General features: G+C 44.0%; 1 protein-coding gene across 3 annotated transcripts; it reads left to right on the top strand.

Moving 5' to 3' along the window:
* The first annotated feature begins 1,132 nt into the window (after positions 1 to 1,132).
* Positions 1,133 to 24,840, top strand: LOC132384816 (25-hydroxyvitamin D-1 alpha hydroxylase, mitochondrial). Of its 3 annotated transcripts, XM_059956368.1 has the most exons (10): positions 1,133 to 1,264; positions 1,348 to 1,495; positions 6,808 to 6,998; positions 12,025 to 12,221; positions 13,064 to 13,264; positions 14,850 to 15,013; positions 16,608 to 16,774; positions 17,103 to 17,184; positions 20,724 to 20,921; positions 22,166 to 24,839. In XM_059956368.1, the coding sequence occupies exons 2-10, from the start codon at positions 1,418 to 1,420 to the stop codon at positions 22,277 to 22,279; spliced, it is 1,392 nt and encodes a 463-aa protein (XP_059812351.1). In that variant the 5' UTR covers positions 1,133 to 1,264; positions 1,348 to 1,417; the 3' UTR covers positions 22,280 to 24,839. The 3 variants fall into 3 exon arrangements, 2 of the variants coding, with proteins under 2 accessions (XP_059812351.1, XP_059812350.1); XM_059956367.1 differs by lacking the exon at positions 1,133 to 1,264 and having other exon boundaries at positions 1,288 to 1,495; positions 22,166 to 24,840; XR_009509010.1 differs by lacking the exons at positions 1,133 to 1,264; positions 22,166 to 24,839 and having other exon boundaries at positions 1,288 to 1,495; positions 17,103 to 18,541; positions 20,724 to 20,843.
* Positions 24,841 to 25,155: the final 315 nt, after the last annotated feature.

Genomic DNA, 25,155 nt, shown 5'->3' with positions numbered 1-25,155 from the left:
AGGTGACAGAACTTTCCCACCTCCCTCACCAAAACATAAAACTGTGGTGAAATCTGATTCATGGAATGGACCCTTGCAAGATCTGTGCAGATTTTTTTCATTTGGTGATTTGGAAATCGGTACAGAATGTTAGGGGATTCCGTTGTAATTTGTGTACTGCTCAATCCAGGACATTATCCCGCTACGTGTTGCAAAACACTGAAATCGAATGCTTTCTTCCTGTAATTTTCCATTTGTAACATTGCCCCATCGTTGTACTCTGTCCACGGAGCAGTACGTGTCACCGAGTCCTCCGATGATTAGTGAGTACACTCGTTATTACGAGGTCTTGGAACATCCTTTAAACCAAAGTATTTCCCATTCATTCTGCGCCTTTGTGTCTCTCCTGGTCTCGTTAAAGTTTCCCCCATTCTGTGAAACCCCAATGTTTCTTTCTGTCATGAATTGTAAGAAATTCATCATTGGAACTTCGGATCTCAAATTATCTGCCTTTATCTTAAAGCAGGGAAATATTAACATAAAGCTATCAAAGCTCTTCAAACCCATAGTGGTTTTGCCCTTTAACTCTTCCCAGCCTTCTTACTGGCGAAGGATGGGGAAATGATCAACAGCTTTCAAACCTTTGAAAGAACGAAACTTTCTTGTGAAGTGCGAGTACGAGACCAAATCTGTCGAAACCCGGAACCAGAATCCTAACTATGATTTCGGTAGAATAACAAATGTTTTGATGTAGATATAAAATCGAACAGCTTTACATAAATGAAATAAAACAGACGGAGGAGGGAGTGTTAAGGTACCCAATCTTATTCTCCGAGAGTTCCGTCGTATACTTTGGGCTTTCTCTGACAAATGAGAATATTTCATGGTTCTGAAATATTTTGTTTTAATTTTGGCCTGGAAATGTTCCCTCTTTCTAACTCAATGTATACGGTCTGGTTTGCAAATCAGCAGATCTGCAGCCATTTCACATTTTCTTCTCTCTGTGATCTCATCCCCAAGGTTTACTTGCTTGCCGCTAGCCATCATTACCACTGCTTGCTGAGGTGCCTGGAGTTTCCTTCGAAATATCTGGCGCGTTGTACCGATCAACAGAGAACTTGCTTGCCACTCCGGATTGGCCTGGCTGCTTATTAATGTCCATAGTTGGAGAGATAAGACCGCAGCGTCTCTGTTGATTGGTCAGTCCATTGAGCAGTTTATTCCCCCGCCACCAAGTGTTGCTTGACAGCCGGCGCTGCATCAATATAAAACGAGCAGGATGAAGGTGAAGATATTTGCATTCTTTTAACAGGTTAGAATCATGTCTTTATTTCCAAAGCTAGCTAACCGCTTCACTGTGTGCTGCAGGTACGTTGCGGAGAAGGTGGCGAAACCAGTACCAGTCAAAAAACACAAGAACCTGAGAACTGTGGCAGACATGCCGGGTCCTAGCGCTATACGCTTTGCCTACGATCTGTTCTTCAATAAGGGGATGGCCAGGTTACATGAGCTGCAGGTAAGAACGAAGTATTCTAAGGTAATTATAAACGCATCTAGTCAGGATGGCAATACCATGACTATTGGGTACTGCCTGAATTACTGTGTAGTTCCAGCATGCTCTATTTTTATTCCAGAATTTTAGCATTCTGCTTCTAGTGTTTTTCTTTTGGGCGAAAATTGAAATTTTGATGCAATACAGAACAAAAAATCCTGTATGTTTCTCTAAAACTTGGAGGCAGAGATTTGGGTTCATCAAAGGCTAACCTTTTAACAAAATTTACAGTTTTTTTTTGGAAACTGTTTCTGTCTCTGCCTAGTTTGAAATACAAAACATTTAAGGAAATTTGAATATAGATAACTATTAACTTCTTTTAAAATGTTCCCATATGACTGACTTTAAAAGGCTCTCCTTGTATAATTGCACAGCTTCCTCCCAGGATATCAGAGCCTTGACTGTGTTATCAGTTCATAGTAGTTCATACTAACTGAACTTGGAACCATGCAGTACAGCACAGGAGGAAGCTATTCAGCCCATTGTGCCGGTGCTAGCTCTCTTCAAGAACTCTCCATGGCCCACTTCATAAAATGGTGTACCTCTGTGAAAACTCTTTGTTCTTCTGTGTTTGCAAAAATGCGAAATAAATGGCACAATTGCTGCCCGATGTGCCACAAGGTGTGGAAAGGAACAACAAAAGCCTGAGTGTGACTTCATTGCCTCCCCTCTAACTCTCTGAGTGCAGATACCAAAGGACTCATTTACTCTGATCCTGACCAAGCCACTTGGTCTCTTATGCCTGTTCCCTCACTTGATGAGATCATTGGTGATCTATAATCTCATTGCCTCTTCGAAACCATTTTCTGCAGTAAGCCAATATTCCTTTATTGCCTTAAAATAGAAAAGAATATCACTTTCTCCCTTTCAGTGACTGAGCCTCGAGTACAGAATTTCAAAAGAACTGAAATTGGTATATTATTGTTACATGTACTGTGATACAGTGAAAAGCCTGTCTTGCGTACTGTCCATACAGGTCAGATCATTACACAATGCATTGAGGTAGAACAAGGTAAAGCAATAGCAATAGCAATCCTAAGCAGAATGGACTAGAAAGGCCAAGGGGCCAAAGTCTGCTTCTATGACGCAGTGTCCGAATGTAGAACAGTGCAACAGTTACCGAGGAAGTGCAGCGCAGGTAAATAGTAAAAGGCAGGATCATAATGAGGTAGATTGTGAGGTCAGGACTCCAATTTATCATACTAGGGAACTATTTAATAATCTTAAAACAGTGGGATAGAAGTTGTATTTGAGCCTGGTGGTATGTGTTTTCAGGCTTTTGTAGCTTCTGCACAATGGGAGAGGGGAGAAGAGAAAATGTCTGAGGTGGATAGGGTCTTTGATTATGTTGTCTTGAGTAAGACCATAAGACATAAGAGCAGAATTAGGCCATTCAGCCCATTGAGTTTGTTCTGCCATTCAATTATGACTGATTTATTATTCTTCTCAACCCCATTCTCCTGCCTTCTTCCTATATTCTTTGACACCCTTACTAATCAAGAACCTATCAACCTCCACTTTAAATATACCCAATGACGTGGCCTCCTTATCTAAGGGGATGTCCCTATATTCTGATTCTCCCACTATTGGAAACATACTCTCCATGTCCATTCTATTTAGTGGTTACATGCAGAGCAATTGCCATACCAAGCTGTAATGCTTCAAAATAGGGTGCTTTCTATAGTGCATACAGTACTGTGCAAAAGTCTTAGGCACCCTAGCTTATATATACAGTATGTGCTTCAGACTTTTGCATAGTACTGTAGATAAAAATTGGTAAGAGTCAATGGGGATATGCCAATTTTTTTAGCTTCCTGAAGAAGCTCTTGGTTGTGGTTAGACCAGGACAAGCTATTGGTGATATTCACTCTAAGGAACTTGAAACTTTCAACCCCCTCAATATCAACTGCTGTTGATGTACACGGGAGCATGTGCACTGCCCACCTTTCGGAAGTCAATGACCATCTCGTTTGTTTTGTTAACATTGAGGGAAAGGTTGCTGTCATGATACCATGTTGCTAACTCTCTATCTTCTTGTGATTCAACTCATCATTATTTGAGATATGGCCCACTAAGGCAGTAACTCGAACTCATAGCTGGAATTAGAGCAGAATCTGACAACACGGTCGTGAGTGTACAGTGAAAAGAGTAGGAGGCTGAGGACAAACCTTGTCGAGCACCCTCTGGCTGAAGAAATTTCCTCCCATCCTTTTTTGCATGGCTGACTATTCTGAGACTGAACCCTGATTCTGGACACCCCAACCAAGGGAATTGTCATTCTTGCATCTATTCCCTAAAGCCCCATAACAATTTTACATGTTTCAAAAAAATTAACATCCATTTAAATTCCAGAGTTTATTGATTTATTGAAATATAGCATTGGATAGGCCCTTCCGGCCCTTAAAGCTGTGCCGCCCAGCAACCTCCTATTTAACCTTAGCCTAATCATAGGACAATTTACAATGTTCAATTAACCTAACAAACAGTACATCTTAGGACTTTGGGAGGAAACTGGAACACTTGCAGTCATGGGGAGAAGGTACAAGCTTCTTATAGACAGTGACAGGAATTGAACTGGTACTGTAAAGTGTTATGCTAACCACTGCGCTACCGTGCCACACCAGAATAGTAAGCCCAGTCTGCACAATCTTTCCTCGGATGACAAACACTCGGTCCCAAGAAATAATCAAGTGAATTTTACTTCCCTCTATTGCAAGTATATCCTTTTTTTAGGTATGGAGACCAGACCTGGATACAGTGTTTCAGATGAAAATGACCTATTGCTATTTTCCAATCTGGAGGACCTGTTCTACAATCTGTGGAATTTTGAAAGAGGACAAGCAGAGCACCCTCTATCCCCATAGTCAAAACCTTGGGCTGCAGATCATCATTTCCTGGGTATTTAATTATGTTCAATCTTCTTGATTTGCCCAAGTCTGTTTTTTTTTACTAAAGCCTATCCCTTAATTGCTTCCTCAACTGGATAGTTTGCTAGGCGCTTTCAGAGGACAGTTAAGAAGCAACCACATTTTTTCTGGGTCTGATATCACTTAGAGACCATATAGTAGATTTACTTCTCTGAATTACATTAATAAGAGAGATTGGCATTTTTTTTCTTAAATCTTGGATTGATTTAGTTCAATGAATTAAATTCCATGGTAGGATTTGAACTTGTGCCTCTGGACAGTCAGAAATGTAGCATGCCCACAACTGACTAACCCTAACCTGTATGTCCTGTAAAAGCAAACAATTTGAGGACTCTGGAATGTAGGAGGACCAGAGCACCCGGAGGAAACCTCTGCGATCACAGGGAGAACAGTGATTGAAGTGAATAGTATGGATACACACGAGGAGGAAGGGAACAGAGGGTCAAGCTGATAGATTTAGATGAAGGCAGGAGGAGGATCAAGTGCAGCCTCAAATGGATTTACGGGACTGAATGGTGCATATCCTGTATAATCCTATGTTGTTGTCGAGGTAGTGTTGTTCCTGAACAAATGGTGGACAAAGATAAATTCTCCTTTAAATCCTTGCATCAAGAATTTCCCAGAAAAATGTAACATGACTCCATGCACTATTGGTATGGGAACAGTGCTGGCTAGAAAATGTGGTTCCAGGTGTTTGAATGGGAAGCCCCTCACCTCACCTCATTAATCCTCTAACTATTCTGTCAGGGACTCTTTACATAAATCAACCACTTACCTCTACTTTAAGCACCTGTAAGGTCTCTCCCCTATAATCTGAGTAAAACTAAAATATTCACAAGTATTTTCTGTCTTTATTCATTCTGGGAATGTCACACTATTCACCCCCAGCAAAAAGATGGTAGTGAGCTGCTCTCCTGACCTGCTGAAGATTCTCCCAAGGCATTGTTGGGCCAGAGACTAGGGCCCTTCTGTCCCTGAACATTGACCTATGTAGCAGCCTAACACTTCACTGATGCAATGTTTAAGAGGAAAATGGCGTTGACCTTTTGTAAGAGAATGTATTGAATTACTACAGAAGAGGGATGCTGACTGAATCCAAGGGCACATGTTATAAGAATGGGTAGGACAAACTTGGGCTGTTTACTTGAGAACAATAGAAGCTTGTGGGGAGACCTGACAGAGGTTTATAAAATTATGAGAGACATGAAAGAGAAATGGTATCTTTTTCCCAGGGTTGAAATGGCTAATACTAGAGGACATACAGTATACTTAAGATGGGAGGGAGGTAAGTTCAAAGGAGATATGTGCGGTAAGTTTTTACACAGAGAGTGGTGGGTACCAGGGACACTCTGCCAGGTGTGGTGGTGGAGGTATTGGAATTGGTTTGTTACTATCATATGTACTGTGTTACAGCGAAAAGCTTGTCTTACATACTGTTTATACAGATCAGATCATTACACAGTGCATTGAAATAAGACAAGGTAAAACAATAACAATGCAGAATAAAGTTTAAAATCTACTGAAAAAGAGGAGCTAAAAAGAGCAGATAAAGTGCAAGATCACATTGAGGTAGATTGTGAGGCCAAGTCCATCTTATCATACAAGAGTCTGATAACAGTGGGATAGAAGCTGCCCTTGAGCCTGTTGGTACTTGTTTTCATTTAGGCTGTTATACCTTCTGCCTGACAGAGAGGGAAGAAGCAGGAATGTCCATAGTGGCTGGGGTCTTTGATTACCTGGCTGCTTTAGTGAAGAAGTGAAAAGTATTGAGAATCGATGGAGAGGAGGCTGGTTTCTGTGATACACCAGAGATATAACAGAGGTGTTTAAGAGACTCTAAGATAGGGTATATGAATGTGCAGGGAGTGGAGGAATATGGACAATGTGCAAGCAGAAGGAATTAGTTTAGTTAGGTATTTAATTACTAGTTTAATTAGTTTGACACAAAGAACTTGTTCCTGTGCTGTACTGTTCTGTTCCAAGGGCTGGTTTCAATGAATGTAGAGATGGCCTGACTAAATTTACTGTATATATTGTGAATAAAGTATATTTTTGGGAAAATAAATCTTCAGCTATCAACTATCAATGGATGTCCAACCAATGTTTTTTTTTAAGTACATCAATCAATGTTCAGTCAGCTACTGACTTTGAGATACATAGTCTGGTCTGTGGGTTGGGCTGATTCAAATAAAGTAGACTCTGCTGTGCTGTGTAAGTCAGTTTGCTTCAGATCACCTTTTGAAATAGACTTTTCCTTTAAGGTGCTCTGATTCAGGATGAACTAGAAAGTTAAGGGTAAAAGGGTCACCATGCCAATGCCTTCAGCCACTTTACCTTCTTGTTTAACAGCTCGAGGGCAAGGCGAAGTATGGGCCAGTGTGGAAGGCCCATTTTGGTCCTATCCTCACTGTACACATTGCAGATCCAGTGTTAATTGAACAAGTCTTGCGGCAGGAAGGCCAGCACCCAATCCGATCAGACTTATCATCTTGGAAAGATTACAGACAATACAGAGGACACGCGTATGGGCTCCTCACTGCGTGAGTAGACCACTGCGGGTGTGTGCCTGCATGCAATGACTGCTGATGTTGAGTGTATGTCTCTGTACCTGCTTATGGGAGGAGTTAAACCCCAGGCCTGGCTCCTGTCCGGTTGGTCATTTAGGAGCAGGGTAGGTGGTGGAGAGCATTCCAATGTCTTCACAAATATCCTGCAGCAACAACTGAAGTTGTTGCAATCACTCAGCAGGACCTGTGGAGGGAGAAACAGAGTTAGCATATTGGATTGATGTCTGATTCTTTCTCCACAGATCCAAAGGGATTCTATTTTTCATTTCAGAATTCCAGATCTGCTGTTTCTTTTTTCAAATTTCTCAATGTTCTGTTGTCTCCATTCTCTTCTCCAACTCCCGAGTGAGATCCTTCTGCGCACAATGCAGCTGCTGGTACACAAAGTGTCATCTCGGGACCCAACAAAAGATCAGCTTTATTTGTACATCGAAGCAAACAGTGAAATGTGTCGTTTGTGTCAACGACCAACACAGTTTGAGCGCATGCTGAGGGCAGCCTACAACTGTCTCTGTGCTTCCAGGGCCTACAAAGCGTGTTCACGACTTACTGACCCTAGCTGTTCGTCTTTGGAATTTGGGAGGAAACTGGAACACGTGGAGGAAACCTACACAATCACGGGGAAAACGTACAAACTCCGTACAGACAGCAGAGGGAATTGAACGATGATCTGTCAATCGTTCACACTGTAGAAAGCATTTCACTGCCATGCTGACCCGGACAAGGTGTCCATCGGTAAATTTGCACAGGTCATTTTGTGCTGAGGGGTGTTGTGTCGTCCCCAAAAGGGTCACAGAAGGATAAGAGTTGATGCTGGGGACTCGAGTCAGTGGTCGCCATGCTAACCTTCATCCAGGTGGAATGTCACATTCATGGCCCAGCATTAGGACAACCTGTCTGCCCTCTCAATGGCCACAATGCATCCCATAGCTGTGACTACCAAAAGTGAGCGGGTCCACCTGGTGTTTATCTTCCCCCCCCCCCCCCCCCCACCACCCGATCACATTGACAGCACAGCTGGTGGAGTTGCCGGCCCACAGCTCCAGTGGTCCAGGATCAAGCCCAGCCTCTGGCGCTGCCTGTGCATGGAGTCTGCACGTTCCCTGGCAGTTTCCCACAGATGCTCAAGGCTAGTTCAGAAGGTGTATGAGGTGTTGGCCTTCATTAATTGGGGGAAGGGGTTGAGTTCAAGAACTGCGAGGTACTGTTGCAGCTGTATAAAACTCAGGTGAGACCACACTTAGAGTATTCTGTTCAGTTCTGGTTGCCTCATTATAGGAAGGATGTGAAAGCTTAAAAAGCATATAAAAGAGATTTACCAGGATGCTGCCTGGATTAGAGAGCATGACTTATGAAGATAGATTGAGCAAGCTAGGGTGTTTCTCTTTAGATTGAAGGAGGATGAGAGATGGCTTGATGAAATGTGCTGCCAAGGGTGGTAATAGAGGACACTTAATAAACTCTTAGATAGGCACATGAATTAAAAAAAATGGAGTGTTACGTGGGAGGGAATGGTTAGGTTGATCTTAGAGAAGCTTAATTCATTTCAGCTCAATTCGAGTTTAATTGTCATTCTACCATACATGAATACAGCCAAACGAGACAGTGTCACTCTGGGGTCAAGGTGCAAAACACAGTACCATCAGTCAGACACAAGAACACATTCATGGAATAATGGAGTCCCGACACGCTCCCCTACCCCCTGCAACACCATAACTTGATGCCCAGTCCTCGCACATACAACTCAACTAACCCATGTAGAATATCAATAAAATGCAACGACACAGAATATGCATGTACATAGTCCAGACTGCCAAGCCCACTGATATCATCTGTCGAGTTGTCCTGACACCCTCTAGGTAACTCCGCAGCTTTGAGGTCCAGTCCTTGCAAATACAAGCACATATAGAATATTAGTAAAAATACAACAACCCAGAATATGCGTGTATATAATCCAGACCTTCCAACCCACCAAGGTCATCTCTTGACTGCTCCAAATGGCCAATGCCTGCTAGGTGATACAACGGCTTAGAGACCCAGTCCTTGCACATACAGGCACATATAGAATATTAGTAAAAACACAACCAGACGAGCACAATATCACAGGCTTAAGGGCCTGTACTATGTTGTAATATTCTATGCTTCAGTTTCTCCCACATTCCAATGATGTGCAGATAGGTGGATTAATTGTCTTTTCTGTGCAGTGGAATCTTGAAGGAGCTGATAGGAATACAGGGAGAATAGGTTACAGGAATAATTACTGCAGAAATATGATTGCTTTGTGAACCAGCATTGGCTTCCTTTTATGTTGCAAGGAAATATAGGAAATAGCCATCATTGGTACAGCAGATTTGCTGGTTGTCATTGTTTGTGGAAATTGCTGTATGCAAAATTGGCTGCCATGTTTCCTGCCACACAATGGTGACACCACCTCTGTAACAGCAGGTCAGGCAGCATCTGTCAAGGGGAAGTGGAAAGTTGACATTTTGGATTGAGACCCTTCTTCGGAGTATGACAGGTGATAGGCAGATCTTGGTGAGGGAGTTGATAAATAGATGAGGGTAGGAATGATGTCAAAAACTGGGAAGTGATGGTGGAAGTGACAAAGCACTGAAGAAGGTGGAATCTGATAGAGGAGGAGAGTGGACTATGGAATAAAGGGAGGGGGTGGGGAGGGGAAATGGTGGGCAATAGGCAGATGGAAAGGGAGTTTCAGGGAAGGAGATTCGCGAATTCGGTACATGGGACAGAAGACACTGATCGCGAGTAAACATGTTATTTATTAACAAGCAAATAGTGAAATACAGTACTCTTAAGTGAAAACATCTAAGTCAATAAGTTCCTAACTAAGCCCTCTAAGTTATAAAACTATGATGCTAAACATTCAGTAATAGTTTAATAGTTCTAACTCAAGCAGGTACTTCATTAAGTTCCCCCCAAGTTACACAACTACAACAGTAAACATTCAACAAGCAGGTACTTATCGAAGTGTGCACACAGGCCCTCCTTTCTGTAGCACACTTTCCCAATGGTCCTTCAATCCTGGTCATGACCCAGTCTGAAGGGGAACCTGCAGTGAAAAAAGACAGAGCATCTTGCATGCACTCTTCTTATACCCCTTGGGTGCCCAAAACCAGAAGCCAGTGCCATGGTGCATAAACCAGCCAATGGGAGAGAGCTACTATATCCTTTGAAGGGGCCAATCAGCAACTGGCAGAGTGGAAACAACTTTTGACTGGCAGGTAATTACAGAGGGTAAGAGAGGTGAAAGACAAACGAATGAGGATGACAGGCTCAGATGCACCAGGAGGAGAAAACAAAAGGGGAAAAAAAGCAGAAAGGAGTCAGAGGGGCACAGTTTCCAGAAGTTTGAAAATTCAAAGTTTGGGTTAGAGACTACCCAGGTGAAATATTTAGTGTTGCATTTCTGATTTCTAGCTCATACTCCAGCCCTTAACCTCTTCACTGGCAATCTTCCCCTTTCTTTCCAGTCCGGATGGAGGGTTTCTGCCTGAAACATTAATTGTCCATTTCCATCCACAGATGCTGCCTGACATGTTGAGTTCCTCCAAAGCCTTTTGTGCAGTTTCAGATTCCAGCATCTGCAGCCTCTTGTGTTTACTCCTCTGTAAATGTATTTGGGAGCTCCTGAAGTGGTTGTAAAGAGCTTTTGGCACATTGGCTTTCACAAATCGGGGTACAGGAGTTGGGATGATATGTTGAAATTGCAGAAGATGTTGGTGTGGCCTAATTTGGAATATTGGTGCAGTTTTGGTCACCTACCTACAGGAAAGATATCAATATGATTGAAAGAGTACAGAGAAAATTTACAAGGATGTTGCTGGGACTTGAGGATTGAGTTATAGTGAAAAGTTGAATAGGTTAAAGCTTTATTCCCTAGAGCATGAGTGGATGGGGAGAGATTTGATAGAGGTATACAAAGTTATAAAGGTAAATGCAAGCAGGCTTTTTCCATGGAGGTTGGGTGAAACTAGAACTAGAGGTCATAGGTTAGGGGTGAAATGTGAAATATTTGAGGGGAATCTGAGGGAGAATTTCTTCACTCAGAGGGCGGTGAGGGTGTAGAACAAGTTGCCAGTGGAAGTGGTGGATGTGGGGTCGATCTGAATGTTTAAGAGAAGTTTGGATGGGTACATGGATGGGAGGGATATGGAAGGCTACAGTCCAGATGCAGATCGATAGAACCAGGCAGAATGTTTGGCATGGAATAGATGGGCCAAAGAGCCTGTTTCTGTGCTGTAGTGCCCTGTGACTCTATGCTAGATGGCTCCTAAGAAATTAATGTCTTTCCTTCTCTTTCTCTGTGTTGGACATTGGAATGAGCAGAGACTCCTCAGCTTGAGCCTGTCACATGGAGAGAAGGAGGTCATTCAGCCCCTCTCCAGACTGTTGCCCTGGATCAAAAAAGATTACTCAACCCCTCTCAACAATGTTCCACCAATCGGTGAGATCATGGCTGCTGTAGGCTTTGGTTAACAATCGTTCCAACATTGGTCTCCGTTTGGGAAGGGTTCCCCATTCCCTCTGCCCTCTGATTTCCAAATACCACACCTGAAACCTTGGCTGGAATTTTTGGACCCTGCCCCTTGGCCCCAGACTTCTCAGGCAGAATAAATAGTATCCATCTCCTTAATATTCTGCAAACATCAAGTGTTTAACCTTCCGAAGTCCAGGAACAAAAGCCTGGTTTGTGGAACCTCTCCTTGTAATTTAATCCTTGGAGTCCAGACATCCAACTGGGAAACCCAGACTGCTCTTCCTCCAAGCCCTGACCATATTGTCCATGTTGTGCATGTCTGCAAATAGATGATGTTCTCATTGAAGGCAATTAGCCAGCTTTTTCCAAAGGAAGAGTGTAATAGCAAGTGTGAAGATAGGTGGAACTCAGGAAGGTTCAGTAGCTAAAAGGTGTTGCCCTTTGGTTCAGTCAATGGAAAGCAATGCCTTAACTGTGCTTACAAGCATCTCTTTCCAACAGGGAGGGCGAGGAATGGCAGAAGCTCCGCAGCATACTCAGCAAGCACATGCTGAAGCCAAAGGAGGTGGCGGCATACAGCGACATTCTCAACAAGGTCGTCACTGATCTGATCCTCCATCTGCACAGGCAGAGGGCAAGCAGCAGCCAGCTCCTGGTGAAAGACCTGGCCAGAGAGTTCTACAAGTTTGGGTTGGAAGGTGAGGGCTGACTAATAAACAGACACTTTACAAACCTCTTTAGCCCAGTCCAGCAATCAATTTCCTTCTAGATGTTAATTCTGTTGCCCCTTCCACAGTTGCTGCATGACCTGCTGTATATCATTTCATAGTTTAAGTTGGATTGCCAGTATCTGCAATGTTTTCTTCCCGCTATCTCTTCATTCCAATCTGTCTTGCTTGCAGGAGATGCTATCTTAATCCAACCAGGAATTCCAGAGGATGGGCCTGTTTTTTGCATGATGCTGCCTCTGCTGTAGCAGAGAGTTTAGATCCCCACCATGGCAGCTAAATTGGGAGCCAACTGATGAGGTCCTTCTCCCAGTGACCACGTGTTATCCCACTCCCTTCCAGTGATGGGCAGGAAGTTATTGATGACCCATCCACCACTCCCTGTTGGCTGCGCTCCTCTGGCATCATGCCTCCTCTGAAACCCACCCTTACCCACCAGCATTAAAGCAGCTGGGCAGGTCCCCGTCATACCGCTATTCATGGGATTGTGCTATGCACCCTGACTGCCATTGGTTTTTGTTGGTGATTGCACACTTTGATGGGTTGCAAAGCACTTCGGAACATCCCAAGCCCGTTGAGGGGTATTGAAGAAGTGGGGCATGTTATCTGTGGCCTAAGGTCAGCTCTGGCTCTGATGCCCATGAGCACCAACAGGACAATTTATAGACACCACACTCCTGAACTGGAGCAAAATGAAAAACCTCTGATAGCTTTGGTTAAGTTCCAAAAGAACAGAACACTGTGCTGAACCACACCAAGTTATACAGTGCATTTCTTTGAGGTGGTTTTTAATTTACTGTCCACCCTCTTAGGTATCTCCGCAGTGCTCTTTGAGACCCGGATTGGCTGCCTCAAGACTGAGGTTTCCAAAGAGACAGAAGATTTCATCCACTCAATTAGCATCATGTTCCAAATGACACTCCTCACCATGGTGATGCCCAAGTTCCTGCACAAAATCTATCCGGAACCCTGGAGGAGATTTGTGGCCTGCTGGGATTACATCTTTGCTTTTGGTGAGGAGCTTGCTTTGCCAACACGTTTAGGTTAAGCGAGTGGACTGGGAATGTTGTCTGTATGGGGTTCTGTGTGTTCAGGTGCAGCAGAGACAGTGATGTCAATTCTGAGGCCACAGGAGCTGTGTTTGACAAGGATGGATCTTAAAAGGGTTTGGCATGAGTAGAGAGACAGAACAGAAGAAAACAGGAGCAAGTATCAGCCACTCGATCCCTCAAAACCCGCTCTCCTCTTCTGTACCGCTTCCTCACAGCTCTCAATCCACCATTTTTTCTCAAAAAAATTATCTCCCTCCTCTTTAATTTCCCCCCAGTGATTCAGCTTCAAATACCCTCAGAGACAGAGAATTCCAGAGACTCCCCTCTCTCTGAGAGGTCATCCTGATGAACTTTATTGTTAAATGACCCCTCCACCACTATCAACTCTCTAATTGTGTTCCCTCATTTGAGACTGTTGTAAACATGCCCACATCTCCCCTGTCATGCTTTCCTTGCAATCTATATCTTCAATAACATCACCCTTCATTCTTCCAAAGTCGAAAGAAATGGGGTCAGACATAATATGAGCCAAATTTCAGTGTAAACCTGTCTATGCTTTGCTTTATGCACCTTGAAAGCCATGCTTATCGTCCTCAGATGTGGCCCCATAATTCAGGGCCCCTACTACCTTTACAATGTCCTGGTGCTGAGAGGTAACAAGTGCCCTGGCACAGTGCCTTGGTATGGTGTGATGGTAAGTGCCTTGATGTCAGCTTCCTGGCCCTGATGTTCCTTCAGATGGGATTTAAAGGGGTCATTTTATGTGGAGGTCCAAGCCTGGAGTTCATACATCCCCATTACTGAGAACCAGGGAGAGTGTGGAAGCAGTGTGGAAGCAGACCATTCAGCTCACCATGATCATCATTTTTATCAACACTAAATCCATTTCTCAGCACTTAGTCCATAGCCTTCTCTGTCCTGGCGATTCAAGAGATTGTCTAAATACTTAAATGTTGTGTGAGTCTCTGGCTCCATCACACTCTCAGGCAGTGGATTCCAGATTCCAACCCCTCTCTGAGGAAATAAATTCCTCTTCAGATCTCCGTTAAACCTCCTCCTCCTTACCTTATACCTATGTCTTCCTGGGGAGAAAGATTCTTATTATCTATCTTATCCTATTCCCCTCATAATTTTATATACACTCAGTGAAGAACTAGGAATCCAGAGACCTAATTTCTTCATTTCAAATCCCACTATTGTAGCTTAACTTCAGTTGATTACCTAAAATTTTAAAGTAAATTGAACCAGTTATTAGTAATTATGGCCTCAAAAGACTGGATTATTAAAGGAACCCTGTTCATCAGGGGAGGAAATCTGTTGTTTTTTCTCCATGTGACCCCAAACCTACCAATGGAGTTGACTTGGAAGATGGCCAGTTAGGGATGAGCAGTAAATGTTAGCCTTGCCAGCAATGCACTGATCCCGAAAAATGAGTATTCTTACTTAAAGAACCTAGACTCCTCTCGTTTGTTGTGTGAAGCGATGATCGGGAAAACAACACAGGTGGCTATTTCTCCTTGAAACTTACAGTACTTTCACTGTGCAGCCAAACAGCACATTGACAGAAGGATGGCTGAAATTCAACAAAAGTTAGCAAGCAGCCAACCAATCGAGGGCAAGTACCTGACCTACTTCCTGTCATCCCAGAATCTTCCAATGAAAACGATTTATGGAAACGTCACCGAGTTGTTGCTGGCTGGTGTGGACACTGTAAGCATGTGTCATTGTTTGCTTCCATGGGCTGCAGGCTCTATCATCTGGTAGGTGTGAGGGGGGGGGGGGTCACTGTGGTTAACTTGATGCAAAGTTGCAGATAGGACAGGACCCAAGAATCACAACCACCCAAGCCAGAACAACCACCTAGGGGATCACAGTGAGACTTGTATTTCCACTGCATCTTTCATGTCCATCTCAGGATATCTCAAGTGTTTCATCACCAAATGAGAACTTCTGAAGTGGTGTCACTCTTGTTATGCAAGAATCATGGCAGCCAATTTATGCACAGCAAGATACCACAAACCCGCAACCTGATGATCTTAGAAGAGATACTTAAGGAATAAATACTGACTACAATTTCCTTTCTTTTCAAAATATTGGGATCTTTTGCACCCACCGTGGTGTAATGTTTTATCCAGAAGATGCAACCTCTAGCAATCTGGTACTGTCCCTCCGACACAAGTGTGGTACTCCCCAATGCTGCTTCCTTGATACCAATCCCTTCTGACAGTGCAACAGAGCACTCTCTCAACCGTCATTCTTTCCGCAGTGTGGGACTCCCTCTGGCAGAGCAACACAACTCTTGGACAGTGCACTGCGTTCTCCCCTTTTGACAGTGTGGCACTCCCTCAGCACCGTACCAGAGCATCATCCTGGATTGCTCTTCAAGAGTCTGCAGGTGGATTTTCAACCTTCATCCTCCAGGCAGAGATATGAGTGCTCAGCCTAGATCACAGAAGACCTCGGTCTCAAAGTTCTGTCCTTGAACTTGAGCAAGTGGTTTACCTTCAGCTGGGGCACTACTCACTGTCCACAGAGTCAAGGGATAATTCAAGGCCTTTCTCACCTTCCATATCTTACATAATACAGTATAGAAGGAAGCTACTTTGGCCCTTTGAATTCCATAGGCCATATCACATAGAAGCAGAATTAAGTCATTTGGCCCATAGAGTCTGCTGTGCCATTCCATTATTCCCCTCTCAACCCCATTTTCTGTCTTCTCCTCATAACACCTTACTAATCAAGAATCTATCAACATCCACTTTAAATACACCCAATGACTTTGGCTAGACAACTCTCTGTGACAATGAATTCTACAGGTTCACCATCCCCTGGTTAAAGAAATTCCTCCTCACCCGGTTCTAGAGATGTCTTTCAAATCTGAGGCTGTGCCTTCCAGTCCTAGACAGTCCCACTAATGGATGCCTGCTCACAGAGTAATCCCAATTCCCCACTAATGTTCCCTGTTGTTCTTCCCTCATTCCTATAATCTTTCCCCAGATTCTACCCGTCACCCGCATACTGGGGGATAATTTATAATGTTCAGTTAACCCATCGAGCCCGCATGTCATAGGGATATGGGAGGAAGCAGGCTCCTGAAAGGAACCCATGTGCTCACAGGGAAAGAGTGTAAAGTCCAAAGTATGTGTGAACCGACCGTGATAACTGGAGCTGGTGGGGAAGGGGGCAGGGGCACTATCAGTAGTGTCACTGAAAACTGACAGCAGTGACTGAAAGAAACTTAAACTGGAAGCTCAGTGTTATTCCCAGTGCTAGGTCTAACTTGATTTTTTTCCCATTTGATTAGATTTCCTGCACGATGTCGTGGACCCTTTATGAGTTGGCCCGCCATCCAGACATTCAGGCAGCCCTACACCAGGAAATAAAGGAGACGGTTGGCGACAAGACCATCCCTTCCGCTGCTGATGTGACAATGATTCCCCTTCTGAAAGCTGTCGTGAAGGAAGTTCTGAGGTGACGGGGAAGAGTGGGTGTTGCTACCTGGCTAGTGTGGATGGCTTCGCTACACAGCCGATATCCATGTCCGTCTCTTAATCACCGCGCTCTGTCCCCACCGTCTCCTCATCCGTCAGCTTTCTGATATTCCGTCCTCTGATCTCCTTCTCCCAGAGTAGTTCTGAGATTGGAGGAGAGGTAGCACAGTGTAGAGGATGTGTTAAGAGCCCACCTGACCCTTCCGTTCCCCCCAGCCTCGGGTGTGGTGGTATGAGAGTTGTTCTTGACTGCTGATGTGTTACTGAAAGCTGAAACATGCGTATAATATACCGTTTGCTCTTTTTAGGCTTTATCCTGTAATACCAGGTAATGCTCGTGTGATTCCAGATAAAGATGTCCAAATTGGAGAATACCTCATTCCCCCAAAAGTAAGATTTTTTTTTTGTTTACAAACTCTGCAGTGGCTTCAGGATGTTGTACTGCATTACTAACGCTATTTAATACAGGGTGTGACAGGCGAGAGAGCTCCAAGAAGCAGCATGTGCAGAGGTGAGGAGCAGCCGTACTTGCAGCTTCCCCAATCACAGCTATGCCCAGTCCACTGCCTGGGCATGGGCAACATCTGGCATTCAAGTGGCTAGCAACTTGCTCTCAACGAGGGCACAGGTTCAGCTCCACTCGGAGTCACCCTTCCACAGCCGAACATTAACTACACAAACAAGAGAACAGAATTGCTTGTATGTGTCGGCCGTGCCCCTGCCTCAATCCTCGATTCCATCACTAGTGCCAAACGAAGGGCTTGTTTTACTTTACTGTTTAGTTTCTGTTTCTGACAATTTGGTGAATTTCTGAAAACAAATGATTTAGTTCAACGAGCGAGACTGCCCTCAGAAACGGACTAATAACAAATTACTTATTGGTTTATTATTATTAGTCTCTCTGACTCTAATTCCCTCGAAGTCGCGCTCTCTCTGCCTCGCTCGGATTCGCCCTCGCTCTGCCTCCCTGACATTTTTGCTTTTTCCAAATCCTTCGGAGTCTTGCCCTCTCTGCGCCTCCCGATTCTCTGAGTTCCGCTCTCTCTCCCGTGCAGATTCGCTATTTCCATGTCGCGCGCACGATCTCCTTCTCCCCCGCGCGCGTAGTTTCTCTCACTCCCGCGCAGATACACTATATCTCTCCCGCGTGTAGATGCACACTCTCTCTCTCGCGTAGTCACTCGCTCCCTCTCGCAAGATCTTCACTCTCTCTCACGCGTAGGGTTGCTCTCATTCTATGCCTCTCCCACGTAGATTCACTGTCTTTCTCTCTCTCGCATAGAGTCGCTCGCTCTCACGTTGTTGCTCACTCCCTCTTGCGCGTAAGTTCTCTCTCTCTCTCTCTCTCCCTCTCCCCCTCCCTCCCTCCCTATGTCTCACTCTCGCGTGTAGGTTCGCTCCCTCTCCCTCTCGCACGTTGATTCGTGTTCCCTCAGCGTGTCGATTTGTGCTTCTTCTCTCGCGCTTTCTTCGCGTGCTTTGTCTCGCAGATTACTGCTTCATCTCAAATAGATTTGGTCCTCCTCTCGCGCGTAGATTCGCGCGCTCTCTCTCTCTCTCTCTCCATATCGCGCAGATTCGCTCTCCATCTTGCGTAGATTCACTGTGTCTCACTGCTACAGGTAGAAGTTTCCACTTCCTTCTAAAAGACAACAATTATACCAGTGCCTAAAAAGAATAATGTGAGCTGCCTTAATGACTATCGCCGGCCAGCGCTCACATCGACAGTGATGAAATGCTTTGAGAGGTTGGTCATGACTAGACTGAACTCCTGGACCCTTTACAATTTGCCTATGGCCACAATAGGTCAGTAGCAGACATAAACTCAATGGCTCTCAACGTGGCTTTAGACCACCTGGACAACACAAACACCTTGGTCAGGATGCTGTTTATCGACTATAGCTCAGCATGTAATACCATCATTCCCACAATCCTGATGGAGAAGTTGAAGAACCTGGGCCTCTGTACCTCCACCTGCAACTGGCGCACCTCAGGGGTGTGTGCTTAGCCCACTGCTCTACTCTCTATATACACATGCCTGTGTGGCTAGGCATAGCTCAAATACTGTCTATAAATTTGCTGACGGTACAGCCATTGTTGGTAGAATCTCAGGTGGTGACGAGAGGGCATACAGGAGTGAGGTATGTCAACTAGCAGAGTGGTGCCGCAGCAACAGCCTGGCACTCAACAGTAAGACAACAGAGCTGATTGTGGACTTCAGGAAGGGTAAGATGAGGGAACACAAACCAATCCTCATAAAGGGATAAGAAGTGGAGAGAGTGAGCAGCTTCAAGTTCCTGGGTGTCAAGATATCTGCAGATCTAACCTGGTCCCAAAATATAGATGTAGTTAATAAAGAAGGCAAGACAGCGGCTATACTTTATTAGGAGTTTGAAGAGATTTGGCATGTCAACAAATACACTCAAAAACTTCAATAGATGTACCGTGGAGAGCATTCTGACACACTGCATCGCTGTCTGGTATGGAGGGTGGGGCGCTACTGCACAGGACCGAACAAAGCTACAGAAGGTTGTAAATCTAGTCAGCTCCATCTTGGGTACTAGCCTACAAAGTACCCAGGACATCTTTAGTGAGTGGTGTCTCAGAAAGCCAGCGTCCATTATTAAGGACCTCCAGCACCCAGGGCATGCCCTTTTCTCACTGTTACCATCAGGGAGGAGGTACAGAAGCCTGAAGGCACACACTCAGCGATTCAGGAACAGCTTCTTCCCCTCTGCCATCCGATTCCTAAATGGACATTGAACCTGGAAACTGCCTCACTTTTTTTAAATATTCAGCATATCTGTTTTTGTATGTTTTTTTAAATCTATTCAATATATGTAATTGATTTACTTATTATTTTGAAATTTTATTTATTATTTTTTTTCTCGGCTAGATTATGTATTATATTGAACTGCTGCTACATTAAAAAATTTCACAACATATGCCGGTGATAATGAACCTGATTCTGATTCTGTGATTCGCTCTCCACCTCGCGTAAATTTGCTCTCTCTCTCGCTCTGTCTCAGCTGTGTAGATACACTGTCCCACTCACGTAGATTCGCACTCTCTCTCGCATAGATTCACACTCTTACATAGATTTGCACTCTCGCATAGATTCACACTCTCCCTCTTGCATAGATTCGTGCTCTCCTCACATAGATTCGCTCTCCATTTTGCGACGATTCGCTTTCTGTCTTGCATAGATTCTCCCTCTCTCTCGCATAGATTTGCGAGCTGTCTCGCTGGCTTAGATTCGCGCTATCCCCTTTTTGGGGCAGACACACTCACTTGTACACTACACAGAAGCAGGCCATTTGGTCCCTCTGCTGTGTTTCAATGTGCTGCACAGAAACTTCCCTCCACCTTTCTCCCCCTATCACCCCCATACTTCGATTCTCTGCTCCTTGAGGGTTTATCAACTTTTGCTTCGAATCTACCTCTGATGTTTGCCTCCACCACTCTCAGCAAATCTCACTTTCCTACCATTGTTTGGTGAAAGAAGTTCCTCAGCAATTCCCCAATGGATTTATTTCTGACCTTTTTTTCCACATTGATGGCTCCTGGAGAGGTTTGCCCCACATTTGGCACCAACTTTGCATCTACCCTGAGACCACTTAATAGATTTAAATGTAGTTCTTACCATATTAAATCCCTTTGTGTGTTCTATTGCATATGTACGTAGAAAAATATATAAAATAGTGAATGAGGAAAATGATTCCCACATTGAGCAGAAACCTTTGCTCCAGATTCCAGCACCTGCAGTCTCTTGCATCTCCCTTTGAACTATCTGTCGCCCATGTTTTCTCTGAGTATTGAATTTTGTTGGTGGCCTCGAAGTTGATGACCAGTAGGTGTGAGATAGGGACTCAAATTATTGTTCTGATGAAACCCTGCTGATTTTGAATGGTCTCTGTCATTCCGTCCAGACCCTGATCACGCTGTGTCATTATGCAACCTCACGAGACAAAGAGATCTTCCCCAACCCTGACTGTTTCCAGCCAACACGATGGCTTCACAAAGACAGAAGTTTCCATCCTTATGCTTCCATCCCTTTTGGCTTTGGGAAGCGAAGCTGTATTGGCAGAAGAATTGCAGAGTTGGAGGTCTACCTGGCTGTAGTGCGAGTAAGTTGGGGGATTTTAACTCAGAAGTTCAAAGTTCAATGTAAATTTATTATCAAAGTGTGTATATCTTACCATATATGACCTTGGGTTCATTTTCTCACGGGCATTCACAGAGAAGAAAATATCACAGAATTTTACAAAATCTGTATATAAGCAAACAAAGACTGGCAAGCAACCAATGTGCAAAAAACAATCTGTGCAAATATAATAGAAAGTCATTGAAAGTGAGTCTGCAGATTGTAGAATCAGTTCAGAGTTATGGTGAATTAAGTTATTCACATCAGTTCACAAGCCTGATGACTGAGGGGTAATAGCTGTTTCTGAACCTGGGGTGTGGGACTCAAGGCTCTGGTACCTCCTCCTTCATGATAGTAGCAAGAAGAGGGCTTGGCCTGGATGGTGGGATCCTTGATGATGGATGTTGCTTTCCTGTGGCAGTGTTCCATGTAAATGTACTCAATGGTGGAGAGAGCTTTGCTTGTGATGAATTCTGTGGTGAATTCAGACTTTGCTAAACCTGATAGAATTGGATGGTGTGTTGGTTAAGGAGCAAAAGAAGCAAGTTCTAACCCCACTTTGGAAACTGGGAATTTAAATACAGTTCATAAAATATCACTACAAAACAGGAATAAAACTTTGCTATCAGTACCAGTGACCATAAATCTACCAGTCTGCTCTTATTTTGAGAGGAATGAGCAATTAGTAACGGACAGATTTGTTCTTCTTGGCTTGTCTGGTTTATATGTTACTCCAGACCCGTAGCTGGTTACACAGGGCCAGAAAGAGGCCATTCAACCCCCTCTTCTGCTTCTGCGCCATTCTCCTTCCTTAATTAAAGAAAACCTGTCAGTCTTTTAGGGAGGGAAAGTTCCAGAGTTTTCCCTTCCAGGAAATCAATCTTCAGTTTATTGCCAGATGACCACAGTGAACAACTTCCAACAGCGCTATGAGAGCGCAAACCTGTTCCTCACTCTGTGTGAGGAAATGCTTCCCAACATTCCTCCCTGAAGACTCTGGTTCAAATTTTAAGTTCAAGAGATTTGCTCTGGACTCTTTCTCCATTCAGAGGAAATACGTATTGAATCCTCACTTGCTGTGGATGTTTGAAAGGTTTGGCCATCACTCTTAGGGGGGAACAGCTGGTCTTTGCAGTTTAACCTTTCAACAGCCAGAATTACTGACGAGCACAAAGACTTCTTTCTCAATGAACAAGTACCTGACATGACATGCCATTTCCTTTTCAGATCCTGATGCACTTTGAAGTGAGACAGGAGGTTGAGGGCAGCATTGTGAAGCCAATGACCAGAACTCTGCTGGTGCCAGAGCAGGAGATCAATCTTCAGTTTATTGCCAGATGACCACAGTGAACAACTTCAACACCACTATGAGAGTGCAAACCCGTTGATATCAAACCTCTTTGAAGCTCTACAGCGGTGGCTTTAATTGGTGCAGCAACTTGCTGGGTTGATCATCTTTCTGTCTCTCACTTGTACAGAAACTTTGTTGTGGAAGAACCCTGAGGAAGCTTTGACTGAGCTGCTGGCACCACAGTAGAGTAGTGATTAGTGCGACACTATTCCAGGTTAGGGCATTAGAGTTCAATCCTGATGTCCTCTGTAAGGAGTTTGTACATCCTCCCCATGGAATGCATTGGTTTCCCCCACGTGCTCTGGTTTCTTCCCACAGTTCAAAGATATACCAGTTAGTATTCACAATTGATCATTGTGAATTGCCCTGTGATTAGTCTAGGGTTGAATTGGTGGGTTGCTGGCATCACAGCTTAAAGGGCCAGAAGGGCCTATTCCCTATTCCACGTTGTATTTCTAAATAAATAACCTCTATTTTGACCACTGCAGGAGTCATTGATGGTTGTTGAACAGACAGTAGAACAATACAGCACAATAAATGCACTTTGATGTTATGCCAACCTTTTAACTTACTCCAAGGTCAATCTAACCCTTCCCTCCCCGATAGCCCTCCATTTTTCTATCATCCATGTGACTATCTAAAATTCTCTACAATGTCCCTACCACCACCGCTGCCAGCATATTCCATGCAAGCCCCTCCCCTTATATTTTCCTCCAGTCACCTTAGAAGTATGCCCTCTCATGTTAGCCATTGCTGTCCTTGGAAAAGCATGCTAACTGTCCACTATCTATGTATCTTACCACCTTGTATGCCTCTATTAAATTGCCTCTCATCTTTCTTCGCTTCAAAGATAAAAGCTCTAGCTCACTCAGCTTATTATCCACACAGTGTCCTGCCAAACCATCTCTGCACCCTTTCTAAAGTTTCCACATCCTTTCTATAATGAGGTGACTGGAATTGAACAGAATACTCCAAGTGTGGTCCAACCACAGTTTTATAGAGCTAAAACATTACCTCACAGCTTTTGAACTCAACCCTCTTACTAATGAAGGCCAACCCACCATATGCCTTCTTAACAACCCCATCAACTTGTGTGGCAACTTTGATGGATCTATGGACGTGGATGCCAAGGTTCCTCTGTACCTCCACACTGCTAAGAATCCTATATTCTGCCTTCAGATTTGACCTTCCAAAGTGAATAACTTAGCACTTTTTCAGATTGAACTCTATCTGCCACTTCTCTTAGCCTAGCTCTGCATCCTGTCAGTGTCCTGTTGCAATCTACAACAACCTTCTATATTATCCAGAACTCCACCAATCTTCGTGTCATCTGCAAACTTACTACCCACCTCTCCACTTCTTCATCAAAATCATTTATAAAAATTGCAAGGAGCTGGGGCCCCAGAACAGATCCCTGCAAAATGCCTCTGGTGACTGACCTCCAGGCAGAGGATGCTTCATCTACTGCCTCCCTCTGCCTTTCTGAAGTTTCCATCCTAAATCAAGGAACGACTGGCAGCTGCCCAGTCTATTTCTTGGTTAGGTTGACATCATCTTCAATTCCGTAGAGTCACAGAAATGTACAGCACAGAAACAGGCCATTCAGCCCATCATGCCCATACAGATCAGTGGGCACTTATACTTACAATACTAATCCCATCTTCTAACATTTGGCCTATAGTCTCCCATGCCTAGGTTATTCAACTGCTCATCTTAAATGCTGACAGCTTTTAATGCTGACATCTTAAATGCTGACAAATGCATGACAAGGTTTCCTGTGGGGCATCACCAAGGGCTGCCTGGAAGTCCTCGAAGCATCCACAGACATTCCCCTGTTTGTTGAGTGATCTCTTCAAAATATAAGCTTTATCAGCATTGTCAAATCTGAATGGTGTGGTGTTCAGTCAGTCATTCCATAAATAACTGGGGACTCCAGTAACTTCCAAAACAGTGGATTGGTGTGCAAGTGTCTAATTTCCCTCTCTCACCTTCCTGAAACAACTGAGTGACATGTACAGTTTTTCACACTGAAGGAATGGTTCAGTCAAAATCACAGTTAGGTCAGTTGTAGGGTCCCTTGGAAGAGCCAAGATGGTCATGTTGCCGGAAGCTTAAAGACAAGGCGATGAATAATGCTATTAAATGTATTGGCACAAACACCTTTTTTGAAAAGCAATTTGTTACTGCAGTTGAATTTCCACCCCTGTGAGAAAAGAGAAACAGATTTGCATTTCCAAAGCACTTCTACATCCCTTTGGGGATGTCCCAATGTGTTTTACAGTCAGTGCTGTTGCCATGTAGTCATTGTAGTGATTTGGGTATGTGATTAATGGTGTACCCCTGTCAAATCTACAGTATATCTCCTCCTTTAACTGATAACCTTTATTTTTTCCCCCAAAAGTGAGTTTGGGGGCTCAGCTCCCATTTTGGCACAGTGTTTTTCTATTGATCTTTTGGGTGGTGATAATCATTATTTGACATGTTGCTCTTTTTGTTACTTGCATTAATAATGAATAAACATGGCTTAGAACTAAAACTCTTTATCAATTTGTGGTGAGCTTTTCAGCTATAATGCATGATCTGCTGTGGATTTGATCTGGATACGGGTTACTCTGTGTTCATCCACCTCCCTCACTGTGGGAAATTGTCAATCACTCTGCTCATGTGTGTGCTTTATAACACTATGTGACAGAACCCCAGTAAATGATAACTCTGTTCAAGGGACCTACTGTAGATAATTAAATGTCCCAAAGAGGTCCCTGGTAAATACTGAGAACTCCTGGGGTTCCCTGCAACTGCTGACATGGATGCAATAGACACTTCCTCGTTCAGACGGTGGAACACAATAGGATAACCTTTATAAATG

The sequence above is a fragment of the Hypanus sabinus genome, chromosome X1, assembly GCF_030144855.1.
Source record: "Hypanus sabinus isolate sHypSab1 chromosome X1, sHypSab1.hap1, whole genome shotgun sequence".
NCBI classification, from domain to species: domain Eukaryota; kingdom Metazoa; phylum Chordata; class Chondrichthyes; order Myliobatiformes; family Dasyatidae; genus Hypanus; species Hypanus sabinus.
This window is presented reverse-complemented; position numbering and strand designations above follow the sequence as displayed.